Below are 16,065 nucleotides of genomic sequence, written 5' to 3' on the forward strand. Positions count from 1 at the left end.
CTCCTTTGAGGAAAGTTAGTGATATGACTATGGACTTTGCAAAGTGATGTATAATTTGTTGGCAGTATATCAATACAAGATGATAATAATAATATAGGACAACCACTAACCAGTAGGGATGATGGCTTCTGAGTAAGCTCCCCAGTGGTTGGTAAGGTATACATGGTTCAACATCAATGGATTTTACAAGCTTTAAGGAATATTCACTAAATCTTGAAAACTCTACCTGGGCATATTTGCTCATGTGAATGCTAGTCCTTGGGTATAAACCCCATTCCTACCAAAGCTGTACTTTAATTTAGTGACCTTCCGGTTGGACATTTTATTTGTATTTCCAGCTTTGTTGTTCTAGTACCTGTTCTGTTGCTGGGGTTGTTCCTCTTAAAGAAACCACTTTTGGATGGTAATGTTTGGATCTTGTTGAAATGAATTAATGTAGAGTGTGATATTAGCATTCCCCATATATTTCTAAGAATCATACACATAACGTATCTCTTTATCGTGTGTATATTTACTGGAGATGAACAAACATGCCCAGGTACAATTTGTTCTAGGTTCAGTAAACATTCTTGGAAGCTTGTCAAGCCTATTCAATATGGACCAATGTTTACTTTGCCAACCTATGTGTGGTGTATTCAGTGGGGAGCATTCCTATTGGTTGGTGGTTGTTTGAGGTATATTCAATTTGAAGGTGGTGCTACACAGCCCATGGTAACTTTTGGATACTCTGTTCCTAATGGGCTCCAAGGGGGCTTATATATACAAATATCTAATTTATTATGTGCTTTTGTTATTGTGGCAGTTTGTATTATTACTTTTCTTATTCCAGCATGATTGTGCCCCTGTAGTCAAAGCCAATTCATAAAGGTATACTTTGAACATTTGGGTGTGGAGGACCTCAGAGCTTTGATCTCAACCCTACTTAAAGCAAAACTAAATTCATTGGTGGGTGGTGAGCTTCTGCTATTATCAGCACGTATACACAATATACACCTATGGTACATACTTACCCATGTGCACCCACTCTGCGGCAATGATAAGTCCAGGACCCGTCATTGCTGCACTATCTGGCTCCATCGTGGACTTTCATAGTTGTGCAATCATATTCGGCCATTGGATGGCCACTGATGATGTATATTGTCCCCAGTGGCTAGCTCTGTGTGCACTTTACAGTATAGAGGTTCACCTCCTATGTCAATCAGTTCTACCCCTTGATGACTATTAGGTTTATTAGGTATGTTAAAAACTGCTGGGATGAATTGGAATGGTGAGCCAGGTCTTCTCATCCAACATCAGGACCTGACCACACAAATGGGGTTTCCTACTGATTCCTATAGATACTCTCCAGAATCTGTTGGAAATCCTTCCCAAAAGATTGATGTATGTTTTAGCTACAAAGGGGGCAACCTTATATGAGTAGTCATGGCTTTGGAATGAGATGTCTGAAAAGCTCATATAGATGTCAGATGTCCACAAGAAGAGTGAAGGCTATGAAAGTCACAAAGGTGCAACTCCATATTGATGGTTTGGAGCACTGATTGTGAGCCAGGTCTTCCCATTAAATTTTAGTACTTGACCTAAAAATGGGGGCAAATTCCTAGAGACACCCTCCAAAATCTTGTGGAGTTCCCAGGAGAGCTGATGATATTATAGACAACTCCATTAACATGGTGTTTGTTTTCTGTATGCAATAAAATCTTTGGAATGAATTGGAATGGTGAGCACAATTGTATTCTTCCAGCACGCAAACTAAAGAAGTTGGGTAATCTTAAGGCTCAGGAAGAGTTGGAAGTATCTCCTGGCCAAGGGGATGGAAGAGAGATGACACCAAACATGTCCATTCCATTACAACTGGAGGGCTATAGCTGCCAACCAATTTTCCTGAATGTCCTGAATATCATACAAATACATTGTAGACAATTGTGCTCCTCCAGCCTTGTGGTCACAGGTTTCTGTTGCCCCATGACTGTGCCCCAGGGTACAAAGCCCCTTCCATAAAGACATGGGGTTCACCAGTATGGTGTGGGGGAACTCGTATGTCCTGCACAGAGCCCTGACCTCATCCCTACTGAACACCTTTGTGATGAATTGGAATGGTGGAGGAGTGGACACTGGAGGATTCTACAGCCACAAAGAGGTCAACATCATTTTAATGACCATAGTTTTGGCTAGTTGTAACACCTTTGGGATGGCTTGGAATGGTGAGCCAGGCATTCTCATCCAACTTCTTTACCTGACCTCACCAATGGGGGCCAATCCCACAGACACAATCCAAAATCTTTGTGTGAACTCTTCCAGGGACAGTGAAGGCTATTACAGACGCAACTCTATATTAAAGAATGATTTCTCACAGTCACTCCAAAATCTTGTGGAAAGCCTACCCAGAAAAATGTTACAATAACAAAGGGGTCAACTTTATGTTAATATTGATGGTTTTGTAATGAATTATCTTGCAATCTCATATAAATGTGATGACCAGGTATCTAGAGACCTCCGGCCATATAATGCAAATACTGGGCTTCTAGGATTCAAGGACCTCTGGTGACACAAGGGTAAAACACTTCCGCCCTATCTTGGAAACATATGAAGTTCAAGCAGTTGTGGCCATGATATATTTAAACTGCACTCCCATCTCTGTCATCACTATCTAATTATCCACCACTTTCAGAAAACTACTCAGCCTTGATAGAATACCCTTATTCATGGAGCCAGCTGACCTGTTACTCCAGATACTAGAACGAGTCTGTCATTGTGCCAAAGAAGCACACCTTCTGTGCCTGGCTGAGAGCCTTGGGGGCTCTCAAATTCTTTTTCAATTCATCATGTCCTCTTTTTGTTGCATGCTCTATTAACTATTAGGTCTGCAGGGCCATACAAAGTATAACGTGGGGTTTGCTTGCTGAGCATCTCCGGAATGCTTGATATGAATGCAGGTCCTCCCACACATCCGACCGCATACATATGATACTAATTGATTTTCTCAGAAAAGGTAGGTCACCCTGACCACATGAAGATATTAAAAAATTGAAAAATTCCAACAGGTTAAGAGTCTCCAAGGTCATAAAGAAAAAAATAATGAAACACCAAGTCTGTAGCAGAAATCACATTCAACTTTATGTTCAGCAAAATCATAAAAAGACAAGATGCAGGATGGTTTTACTAGTTTCTACATGACAATTAGATATATCGATCAGTATATAGGTTTACACAAGAACATAAAATTCATATACATTCTTTTTTCTTTAAAAAAATGACAGCAATAACATTCTAAAAATGAATAAAAAAAATATTTTTTTTTTGCATCTTCCTTTTCACATAACAATCATAAGAAAAAAAGCAAATATTCCCCAGTACCTCATCAGCATGACTTTTTTGGTTTAAACCATCCTTGCCAGAGCAAACTAATTATCTAAGTAGCAGCAAAAAGGTGGTTAAAGGCAGAAGATCAGAAGAGGCCTTGTGGCACCGGCATCTGAAGCATCAGATCTGTCAGTCTTTGTTCCCTGGGAAGCAGGAACCAAGCACTAATACAAAGTGTCCCTTAAAACATGAGCTTATGATGGCTGTTGTAACATTTGCAGTGATTACATACATTACGCAACACATTATATGGCCAGAAGTTGATAGACACCTCACCATCACACCAATAATATATGGCTAAAGGCAAGTGGACTACCCACCTCAAAATGACTGGGTTCAGGGGTTTTCAGGGAAGGGTACTGTTCATATAACATTTTAGATAACTGTGCACACCTAACCAGTTTGGTGAAGAGCCTTTTTTGAAGACCTTATGACTGTACCCTTGTGTACAAAGCCAGCTCCATAAAGCCATAGGGTCACCAGTTTGGACGAACTCGAGTGTCCTGCACAGAGCCCGGCCCTTAACCCTACTGAACACCTTTGGGATGAATTGGAATTGTGAGCCAGGACTTGTCATCCAACATTAGTACCTGACCTTATTTTGCATTAACAGACTCCAATATCTTCTGGGGATCTTTCCCAGAAAATTGGAGTCTATGACAGCCTCAAAGCGGGGCCAATCTATATCAATGGTTTGGAACACTGATTGTGAGCAAGGTCTTCCAACATCGGTACCCAACCTGACAAATGGGGGCAAATTCCTATGGACACCCTCCAAAATCTGGTGGAAAGCCTCCCCAGAACAGTGGAGGATGGTATAGCTACAAAGGGGACAACTTTTAGAATGGGCCATGTTTTAGAATGGGATGTGTGAAAAGCTCATATAGATGTGGTGGCCAGGTGTCCACAAGAAGGATGAAGGCTATAATAGTCACAAAGGGGCAACTCTATATTGATGGTTTGGAGCACTGACTATGACCCAGGTTTGCCCATCCAACATCAGTATCTAAACTTACAAATGGGACTAAAGTCCCACAGACACACTCTAATATCTTCTGGGAAGAAGAAAAGAGGCTATGACAGCCACAAAAGGGGCTGAAAACTCCATATTTATGGTTTGCAATACTGTAAGCCAGTTCTTTTTTTCCAACATCAGAACCTGATCTCACAAAGAGGGCCAATTCCCACACCTTCCAAAATTTCATAGAAAGTCTTCCCAGGAGAGCTGAGGATATTATATGGGGGCTACTCCATGGCCATGGTTTTGGGTTTCCTAAGGAGTTCATACAATAGTCAGATGTTTGGACACTTTTGGCCATATAGTGTATGTGGATTGTCATTCTTAATGCTCGTACATTTCCAATGCCCAATGGACCACCATAGGAGGAAGATTAAGGCACTGCCCTGTTCTGGTGTCCATTAAAATGATGGTTAAAAGCCATACATTATGTAGAAAGCACAGCATTCAAATCGGTTTCATTTGTTTCAAACCCTTTCACTACGCAAAACAAATTACCTGACAACTGGATAGTACTGATTTGTTCCAGGTCTGTGTATCACAGGTAAAAATATAGACAAGATAGGTAGTTTCAGAGGTCCCCATGAACTGATGTGGGGAATATTGTCAGGTAGATAAAAGGCAACGTATACTGTGTAACACAAGTATCGTGCAAAATGGTTTAAACCTTATAACAAATTGCCCGGAGCTACGCAACCCAGAGTAAGCAGTGGGCTAGACATGACCCTGGTAAGCTTCCAGCAGCACATGTTCCAATGAAGGAATATAATTGGCTGCTGAAACCTTGTAGCAAAATGATAAAAATGCTTTTATATATATTTACATCTTAGGTAGTTATTTGGCACTGTGAGGCTTTCATGAATATCACAAAGCAAAGCAGAAATAAAAGGCAATGATTAACAACTTTTATTTTAGAGCGTGTTACTTAAAAAGGTAGACAGGTAGGTGGTGTTTTAAGTACTCATAGCATCATATGTACCATGTTTTTACCAACTCGTGTAAAACTGCTTTATCTCCATGAGCTGTGTATGACCCTTCGGGGCTTTATTATAACACTTGTTCTATTAGGCATAGCTGCAACTCACATGTTTCCCAGGATCCAGACCAGGGGTGGGTACCGATTTATAAAATATACATGAAATTCAAGGTGATATTATGTTTTTCTAGTGTGTCAGCATTGTGGGATCTCCTGGAAGGACTGAGCTAGGAGATTTGGGGGTCCTAAGCAGAGATGCTTTACCATTAAGCCATCAATCAGAGCAAGACCAACAGTCTGCAATACTTACTGGGTGTTTTAATGGTATCTGCTCCTAGTTTAGACTCGCTATCACCGTGTGATGACTTCCAGAACCAACCTAGCTTGAAGCTCTTGTCATGTACTAAATGAGCCAGAAAAGAACCTAATGTTTTTTAAGAAGACCCAACTTTCACTATGACCATGGAAGGGCAAACTTTGATACCTGTGGGCTGTCAAAAATGGATCGTTCTCCATCATTGTGAGCTTGCAGCCTAACTGAGATCCAAAGCCCAATTGACCTAATCCTATTTACAAGATGCTCGATAAATATTAGCTTAACAATTGAGAGAAGTATTATTATTGGCTATTTAAACAGCCAAAGAAGTGGAGGTCACAATGACATAGCAATGCACTTTCAGTGTAATATTAGCAATGTAAAATGCTACAACTAGTAAAAAAAAAAAAAACTCATGTAAAAAAACACTTCCCACGAATGACGATATTCCTGTACAAAATGTTATTGACAAAACTGGATAAAATAACATCATCAAAACAACCTTGAAGAATTCCCAAATATCATCTACAAAGAGAGCATGTTTTCAGAATTTCATGCAAAGGTTTGGGGTTTAGTAAGGACAATGACTCATAGAATTGCTGAGTACAAAAGGGCTCACATACAATATTGAAAACTAGGAGGATCTCTTTATGTTGTATCATTGATTAAATGTATAATGAGAAATAGAAAACCTTGGCACCAAAAGGAAGGATTGTAGGAACATATTGAAAAGTTTATAGTTCTTACAGAACCATCTTTTTGTTACCTCCTTAAAAACTCTTTGAATCGTCATATTTATAATAAAAAATGCACTCTATGACCAAAAGTTTTTGGACCTTTTAATTCTCCATCATACAAAGACAATTTAGGTAACTGTGCGCTTCCAGCCTTGTGGTCACAGTTGGGTGAAGACCCTTTTCTGTTCCCCCATGACTGTGCCCCGGGGTACAAAGCCAGCTCCATAAAGACATGGGGTCACCAGTTTGGGGGAGACCCTTTTCTGTTGCCCCATTGTTGCCATCCTGTGTACAAAGCCAGCTCCATAAAGACATTGTGTCACCAGTCTAATATGGGAGAAAGAACCAGGGCACAGTCTTGACCCCAACCCAACTATAAACACCAACAGGAAATATATTACCAATGTTGAGGAAGGTCCCAATCTTCTTCAACAGCTCACCTCCTAAATGGGCACCAACTCCAATCAACACTCCACAATCCCATGGAAACCCTTCCCAGAAGAGTAAATGCAAAAAAAAAAAAATTGGGGAGAGGGTTGACTCCATATGAATGTCTATGGTGTACAAAGCCAGCTTCAAAAAGACATTGTGTCACCAGTTTGGGTTAGATACTTTTATGTTCCCTCCATGACTGTACAAAACCAACTTTATAAAGATATGGGGTCTCAAGTCTGATAAGGAGAAACAAGGGCACAGTCTTTACCCCAACCCTACTAAACACCCACGGGAAATACTGGATCACCAATGATGAGAAAGATCTCATTCTTCCTCAGTAGCTGACTTCCTAAATGGACAAAAACCCCCAATGACACTCCAGCTTGGTAAATACAAATTATAAATATGGGAGAGGGTTGATTCCATATTAATGCCCATGGTAAGGGAATGCAAATAACTTATATACTTTAGATCAGACGGTCCACAAACCTTTGGCCATATTGGGTTTACTAGTGCATCTACCCTGCAGACCCAACTTCTCTCATCTTAAAATATTTCATGAACATCTAGAACTCATCTGCTACCTTCAAAAAGAAATCAATAGTGCAAATTAATCATTGCAGGAACTCTACTATCTTTAATCGCACTTAGCTTTGTTTCTGATCATATAAAAGCTTTGTAGATACATAATATATAATATGATTTTTAATAAAGTTAAATGATAAAGCTTGATTCAATTTGTCATAAAAATGTCTGCAAGCACATGATCGGCTTATCACAAAAACAAAAATGTTTTCATGCTGATTTTTGAAGGTTGCACACTGTGATATTCCCAAGAAGTATGTCTGTCCTGGCAAGAGATATAAAGCTTACAAAACCTTACAAAAGCAAAAAAAAAAGCTAAATTGGCCAATCATACATTCAAGTAAAACTTGCTCCAAAGTAGCCTCATTATATAATTACAATGACTACATTTTTAACATCTGGATTGACCTATAACTGGCTCTGATAAAGGAATATCTTACACATTCCACAAACACAACCAGACTTTTCTCAGGCTACACTTTACTTATCTGTTCTAATTGCACAAGTGACCTGTTGTGTCTGTTGTAGAAATCAACTCTTTGTGCAAAATGTCATCCTAAGCAATTTGGCTGCCCTGGTGGGAAAAAAAAGTCACAGTAGATGCTTGAAAATCTGGGTTAATTAGAGCAATTTAATGCTTCTTCTGATTCTTTGGGCTTTCCTGTTCAGTAACAGTTTAGGAAAAGTGAAAATGTAAGTACAATGTGGAATTCTTTTTGAGAATATTGGAAATGCAAACAATAAATCTTCATGCAAACAGTGCCTAAGGATAAAGGGGAAATGTTTGAACAAACGGCATAAAAATATGGAGTATTTAAAATACATTTTCCACCTCTTCAGATTCATGAAATTGGACAGATTAGGTTGAAAATAAAAAGTGCTTATAGAAAATGCTGGTGTTTTATTCATCATATATGGAAGGTTGGGTGTTTATTTTACCATTGACGTCATGCCAAAGTCAAAAGAGCTCTCAATGGCCCTCAGAAAAAAAGGTGAAAAAGATGGCCGAATTATCTGCACTCAACATCCCAACAGATGATTGCTTGATGCTAAAAAGAGGTAAAAGAAGTCTCCAAAAACCCCAAAAATTATATCACAGGATGTGAAGCTAACTTTTTTGCAACTGTTGGTATCTAAGAGCACCTACAGCTCAAAGAAGATTGCATCGATTTGCGCTGTTCAAGGAAAAAGCCAAAAAGAAAATTGGAGCAGTGCAGTTTGCCGTGGGACGTATAGAGAAAATTGCTTGTTGCCAGCCTCAGATCAGTTAAATAACAGATAAGACAAGGCTAAAGAACTTTTTAAGGCAAATGTGAACAATTATTTACTTTCATAGTGAAGTGTATACAACATTTATATTTGGTATGGTGAAATTGTGCCACAAGGATGCTAAACATAAAAAAATGCTATTGCCACAATAAGAAATAACGATGAAGTCCAAAAAGCAGTTGTTCCGGTCCCAACGCATTTCAGTTATTGGGAGGAAGAAACGTATAATTTACAATAACTGTTAATCTTTTTGAAATTACAAAAATAGGACATTCATGCCAAAGAGGGAGGTAGGTATATAAATGTCCCTATGGTGCAAATAAAGGGGTATTTGTAGTTTTTTTGGAGAGTTCTCAGAAACCAAAAAAGCTATGGGAGTTCCACTGTGGTGACCGGTAGGGAAACAAGCTTCTCCCTGTATATCCAAATGTATAGGGGCAGCTTGTTTGGGCAGCCTAGGTCCGTCCTAAGTAGAGGGGCAGCATGTAGATTTTAGGTTTCTACCTCCCTTGAGGAAGCCAATAAAGGCAAAACGTGTCGAGCACACAAGTCTGCTATCTTTTTTTCAACTTTTCTTTTCAATCTTATTGCTGGAATAGCATTTTTATATTTTGTGGCATGTCACCATAGCGATTGATAATTTTGTATATATTTCACTATGTAAATAAATAATTGTTACATTTGCCTTTAAAAGCCCCCTATGTTCTTTGGTCTTGTCTAATCTGGGATTTAACTGATCTGGGACTGGCAACAATCAATTTTCAATGAATATGAACAAAGGGGAAATACAATTTACTACTTGATAGTACTTAGTTACATGCAACAGGACCTTTTCATATCATGGCCAACATTAGGGGGCCTTAAGAAGCCCCTTATGTTCCTTTGCCCTGTCTTATCTGTGATGTGACTAAGTATTACTAATTACATCATCATCCTGGATAAAACTTTAGGAAAACAAGGACAAAAGAGCTGACTGACCATAGGAACAGTAGACATATTTGGCGGAAAACACTATTAAGAAAATCAGACTTTGCTACTTAAGCATCTGGGAATCCTCCACCCATTGGGCCAGCTATGAATTCGGCATCATATCAGAGTGTACTTGAAATGAATTTGAAGCCCCTTGTTTGAAAGCTAAGGCTAACAAATCCACCAAAAAACAAATCAAAAAGAAAAAATGGAGAGTTAAAGCTTGGCCTAATAAAAGACCTGAGATTGGTCATAGGGGAGGAAAGCTAATGAAAGGCCTAATCTAAATCCCATTGAAATGTTGTGGTGGGATTTGGAATGGGCAGATTGTTAAATTAAAACATTTGCATGGAGGAGTGGTAAAAAATGTATGCCAAGTTCATTGTCGCTGTTATTGTTTAGTGGATCAAATAGTGAAAATGTAATTTTATGTAATGTGTTTTAGCAAGTATTTCGCCTTTATCTGTGGGCACTGCTTAATGGTTTTAATGGGTCTAATGCTTGCATGTAGGAAAAGTCGATTATGTCCATGGAATAAGTTTTCACAAAACTATAAATCCATTTTTTGTTTCTTGATGGCAATGGCTGTGAGTAGGGACTTAGGGATGGATTTATTAGTCCCCCCAAGACTGGAGACTGGACTACACTTTCATCAAAGTGGAATGGGTTTCCTAAAAGTGTCAAAGTATATCTATCTTCTTAGTGTCCAAGGATGAAAGCATGCAAAGCAATAGATATAAAGTCCAGACTTCAGTTTAAAAAAAGGCTGACACATTTTGGGGGTAAATGCCCTCTTTATCAGGGCTTAGTGCCATTACATATAACATATACTGGACATAAAGAACTGGAGGGATCCGAAGGTTAATAAGTATAATCTTTCCAGAGCTCCAGATCACCTGGTATTTTAAAAGATCAACCACCCCAACTTCTACATTCTACACAATAAAACCTCACAGAGGTTCTAAACCACCCCACCCCACCTACAAAAAGTTTTGTCTCTGAATATACTTTTATCTTGGTAAATGATTATTGGGCCTAAAAGACTTAAAGTGCTTTGTTTTGTATCAAAATCTTTTTTTAAGGAAAAAAATATATAAATTTAAATTTTAAAGGTTAGAATCGCCAGAAAATGGCCACAAATATATTCCTATAGTGCAAATTTACCCCCTCGAGGACAACAGTAGTACTATAGTGCTTTTTTGGTGGTCTTTGTTAACCCTTAATCAGTCTAAGTTTAATCAACAGTCTGCCACCAAAACATATACTGGTAAAATATATATATCATTAATAAACTATGGTCATTTCTCAATATAGAACTATGTTTAGGAAAAGTATAATGAAGAAAAAATAGTAATGCATACAAAAGTACAGCAACCCCCCATCCCCTTTAATCCCTAGCTGATTATAAAATGGGCATAAAGGTTCCAGCACTGCCATCCTCTTCAACCATAAAGCTGGCTCTGGTTGTAAAAAATAGTAAATTTTGGCCCGATCAGATCTCGCGGTGCATTGCAGCTCACCTTTCGGCTCCGGTTGCCCCCCCCGGCTTCTTTTATATGGATAAAGGATTACATTGGGCTGATACCAAGAGAAAGGGGCTCATTTATAAAGAAGTGGGTATCTGATAAATACTTATTATGTGATAATAATGTCTCATTCCCAATTTTATGAACAGGAAAATCAGAACTGTGCCATTATAACGTTTCTGGTGAAACACTGACTTGCCCTTTGATAGATGGCTGCATTTGAAATGCATTTCATAATTTTTACTGATCTCATTTGCAATAGAATATCTTCCTTGGAACTATTTAGGAAAATCTTGAAAGTTCGAAGAACATAAATGCGTAAAGAATGAGTGAAGGAACCCAATGCACCATTGCATAATCAAATTGTAGGTGCAGAACAATCATTGCTGTATCAGAGATGCTGCCTAATACACAAAATACAGACTCCCTGAAACTTATATCTACGTAGTGCTGGGTTTAGTGCAAAACTATGGTACGTAACCATTGGTTGAAAAATCTTTACATATAATGGTATTGAAGATAATAACATCACAAGGTAAAATGGATTAGTATCCCCCCCAATCCCATTGGAATTGATTACCATAGTTCATGCTTTTAAACCCACATATAGTTATATATACTTTTTGCTTTGAAGTGGATTCAGGTTAGTGCAAATATATTCTCTTAATTAGCCCCATTGACCCGTAAAGAAACCACTTATTACCACCATCGGTAAAGGTTCAAAATAGAAGGTTCTCCACTATATGGTTACAAGAATGTGGACACCTTTCCAAAATTATTCACTTTTACAATGCCAGTTTGGTGTGGGGAAACTTGGAAGTCCTATTCTCAACCCTACTGAACACCTTTGGGATGAAACTGAATGGTGAGCCAATTCTTCTCATCCAACAGTAGACTTGTCCAACAAAAGCTTGAGGAGCCTTCTCAGAGGAGTAAAGAATGGAATAGTGGGGCACCTTCACATTTAAAGCCAATAAATGGGGAAGGGGGGGGGTTACTTTATAATAATGGTCATGAAAGAGTGGGGGTGTAGGGTACTTCATATTATGAGCCACAGTTTTGGAATGGGATGTCCAACAAATTCATGATGGTCAACCTTGTCCTTTAGGATTTCCATTTACAATCCATGCTGCCTTAGCAGTCACATTATCATGGACAGGTAGGGGTCGTATATACATTTGCAGAGGATATCCTGTAATAAAAACACATGGGGACCCAGTTGTGGTCCTTGGCTGCTGCTGCTTGGATGACAATGACAAGATCCTGAATCAGATTACTTATTTTGAGGAATAATGTGAGCAGAATCTGGAACCAATAACAGGAAGTCTTAGATCCCAAAAATGATAACTACATCCAACGTGTTTGGGGCAACAGGCCTGCCCAATGCCATTGTAAAGATACAAGGAAAAACTGAAATTGTTGTCTCATCTTGGGACATTGATGACTGCACTATACCAGGGTTATCCAGTCCTCATGGACTACAAACCGACCTGAATTTTCTGAATCCGTCTAAAACATACTAAAATTACTGTTGTCTGTTAGAGAACTCTGATAAATGAGTGCAGATCCTGGCCCTCAAAGACAATAGCCCTTTAGTGTACATTCAAGCCTCAAAAGAAAACACTTGGCTGTTCACCTGAAACATGTTGGTTGTATTGATTACTTTTCAAGAAATAGACACAAATTATTGGTCAGAAGGCTTCCTGCTATTAGTTGCTCCTCACCCAACCTGGTATGGTCAAATGTCCACACACCTTGGGCCATATAGTGTAGTTGGGGATTGGTAAACCACATGGTGGGTTTCTATTAAAGATACAAAAGGATTTAAAATATTTGCTATAAATATTAAGATTGGCTCTATAGAAATATACATTTTCTGATATAAGCTGAACAAGAAATATATTGAAAATGTTGAAACTTTTGGTATATCCTAATAATGCATGCTATATGCAGGAAAATAAAAGCTGCTAGAAGCCTAGGTGTGCAGTATAGAATTTCAGAGAGCACTTGTTCACTGGGTAGAGAATTGGGAACCTGGAATAGACCCTTCTTCAACTTTCATGGAGCTGATTTTATTCCTTAGGCAGCCATGAGCAGTCGTTTAAATGCCTCTCATCTCCCTATCCCTCCCCGCCATCAGAGTCAGCAAGAAAACTCTTAATTATATGTACAGCTGTGCTCCTCAATCAGAGGGTCATGTATCCAAAGTGCTGTTTTGTTGCCGGCTGAAGTACTCAATCACCCGTTTGGCTTGTGATTTAGACCCGACATTTCCTGGCTGGTACACAAGAGCACATAATCAACATTAAATCTAACATGGGAAATAACCAAGTCCTTGCCATGTTGCCTAGGCTCTGCAGCCAGAAAAACATTATTTTGGTATAGAGTTCTGTGTAGACTTAATGTATCCGGTCAAAGAAAAAAAAAAAATAGTTATCTCCACAAGACATAATTATTTTCTCACGTTTTGTCTCTTTAAATATGCTGCAAATACAGAAAGATACCAACCAGAAATCCAATGAGCTCTGAGCTTCCTGTAGAGGGCTGACAACGGTGCCGAAATTCCAAGCAGTGTGGTCAACCCTGTTCAGGTCTCTTTTGCAGACCTTTATGACACTCTTACCCCGCTACTTATCTATATACCACAAGAGAAGTTGGGTTCAGTAGTCCAGGAAGAAGAACCGACCACTGCTTGGCATTATAGGACATCTAAGAGTTGTTGGCTCTCTAAAGGAAGCTATAAACCCACAAAATTTCTAGCAGGGCCACCAGTTATTTTTCTATATTTGTTGCTTTTTTAAAGAGACGCCGTTTGTGTTGTCAAACACCATACAAGCCGTGTATTTTATCCATATCCCAGCATCTCTTCTTACATTGGGTACATAACTCTGTATAAACTGCCATATAGGATAATGAGCATATTGGTATAATGTGTAGAAACACTTCCGTATTTCTGATTTCCCCCAGAAAATCACATTTTGAAACTGAAGTACTCCAAAAGCAATAAAGCACTGTAGTCTGCTAGTAAAAACCATAATGGTACCCCCTGTGTGTCCTCCTGTGGGTCGGTCACATGGCACACGCATAGCATGTGGTTTGCATGACATTCGTCCTGCGCACAAACATGCGATCGTGCCTTTCTGACATAACACAGTAAAAACTGGAGGCAATGTCCATTTTGCATATCTGTACACGGTGACCCTTAAGGCACACTGCATGGGTAAGGGAAGCAGCCCACAGAGGGCCCTTCATGAACTGTGGAAGTAGAGGGGCTTGACTCTTCCAGACAGGATCTTGGGGACTTGGACAGAAATAATCTCAGACATCATCTCAGGAAAATCCACGCTCACCATCTGAGCCTTCACAAATAGGTCAAATGTAAACTGGTGCAGCTCACGAGCAATCTAAAACAAAAATGAGAACATTTTAGACATGAAAGCTCAATAGAAAAAAAGGTTTCCATGAGATAACAGGCTGAAAAAAACCATGCAAGCCTTGTGGTAAGCCGATTTGGAAGTTTGTGTGTGTGTGTGCTGGGAAGAGTGCAGATAGCATTTCTGAAAATAAACTACATTCACATGAAGAATGAGTTATCATATGACTATAACCACATGATTAGTCCAAAATTGTTGCATGAAACTGCATTAAAAGGTCATGGTGGAAGCATGCCTGGTGATTGATGAGCTTGGATAAAAGCTGTAGAAACAAATTATAACATGCTTCATCTGACATCAATATCTCATTCACAAATCAGATGAAAGGAGCAATGTGTTTATGTAATACTGCATTCTAAAAAACTGCTTGTGGCCATAGAGACAACTAGGTTTGTTAACTCGGAGACTGTGGACACTTGACCATGTCTTGAGGAGTTCGGGTGTCCCTAGAGAAGGGTTCTTTTAACACAACATGCAAATACATTGCAGACAATTGCAGCCTTGTGGTCACATTTTGGTGAGAACCCTTTTCTGTTCCCCCATGACTGTGCCCCGGGGTACAAAGCCAGCTCCATAAAGACATGGGGTCACCAGTTTGGTGTGGAGGAACTCCAGTGTCCTGCACAGAGCCCTGACCTCATCCCTACTGAACACCTTTGGGTCTAATTGGAATTCAAGCATCCTGCACAGATCCCTGACCTGAAACCTATTAAACACCATTGGGATAAACAGGAATGGTGAGCCAGGTTTTGCCAGTGTCCTGCACAGATTTTAATTTATCCAAGCCCCCAGCCATGATTTCTATAATGTAGCTCAGAAGCTAGGGTCGAAGCGGAAGCCACAGGAAAAGAAAAAAACACTGAACCAACAGACTAATGGTCTACCATTTTTGATGGCCATTCAGAACCAAAAGGCTCTGGAAACCCAATTCCTTTGTGGTTCACAGTTTGACAAGGAAGCTAGAACTAGAGATAGATGAACATGTCAAGGTTTTGTAAACAAGATAGGGGAGTTGGAAGCCTTAATGAGTGAATTATGACTTAGTTGGTATTGCTGAATCCTGGCTTTGTTCTTCACATGACTGGGCTGTCAATATTCCTGGGTATACTCTCTTTCCTAAAGACAAAGTCAAACAAAAGGGTGGTAGTGTCTGTATGTGAGAAGTGATCTAAAAGTGAATGTGAAAGAAGAAATTGTGGATGGAACAAATGATGAGGTTGAGGCATTATGGGTGGAGGTGAATGTGGGGGTGAATAACACACAACTAATGATTGGAGTCTGCTATAGCGCCCCCCAATGCTAAGGAAGAAATAGAAAATCAACTACTAGCACAGATAGAAAAAGCAGCAAAAAGTGGAAATGTTTTAATCATGGGAGATTCCAACTACCCTGACACTGACTGGAGTAATGACAATACAGGAACAGCAAAAGGGAGGAAAT

At 39.3% G+C, this 16,065-nt stretch overlaps 1 protein-coding gene across 1 annotated transcript in view; it reads right to left on the reverse strand.

Moving 5' to 3' along the window:
• Window positions 1-3,090: 3,090 nt before the first annotated feature.
• Window positions 3,091-16,065, reverse strand: part of AR (androgen receptor) — a 122,844-nt gene continuing 109,869 nt past the window's right edge. The window contains exon 8 of the mRNA XM_072429434.1: window positions 3,091-14,595. Within this exon, the coding sequence (XP_072285535.1) occupies window positions 14,440-14,595 (156 nt within the window). The 3' untranslated portion in view covers window positions 3,091-14,439. The remainder of the gene's footprint in view (window positions 14,596-16,065) is intronic.

The sequence above is a fragment of the Pyxicephalus adspersus genome, chromosome Z (genome assembly GCF_032062135.1).
Source record: "Pyxicephalus adspersus chromosome Z, UCB_Pads_2.0, whole genome shotgun sequence".
In the NCBI taxonomy this organism is placed as follows: domain Eukaryota; kingdom Metazoa; phylum Chordata; class Amphibia; order Anura; family Pyxicephalidae; genus Pyxicephalus; species Pyxicephalus adspersus.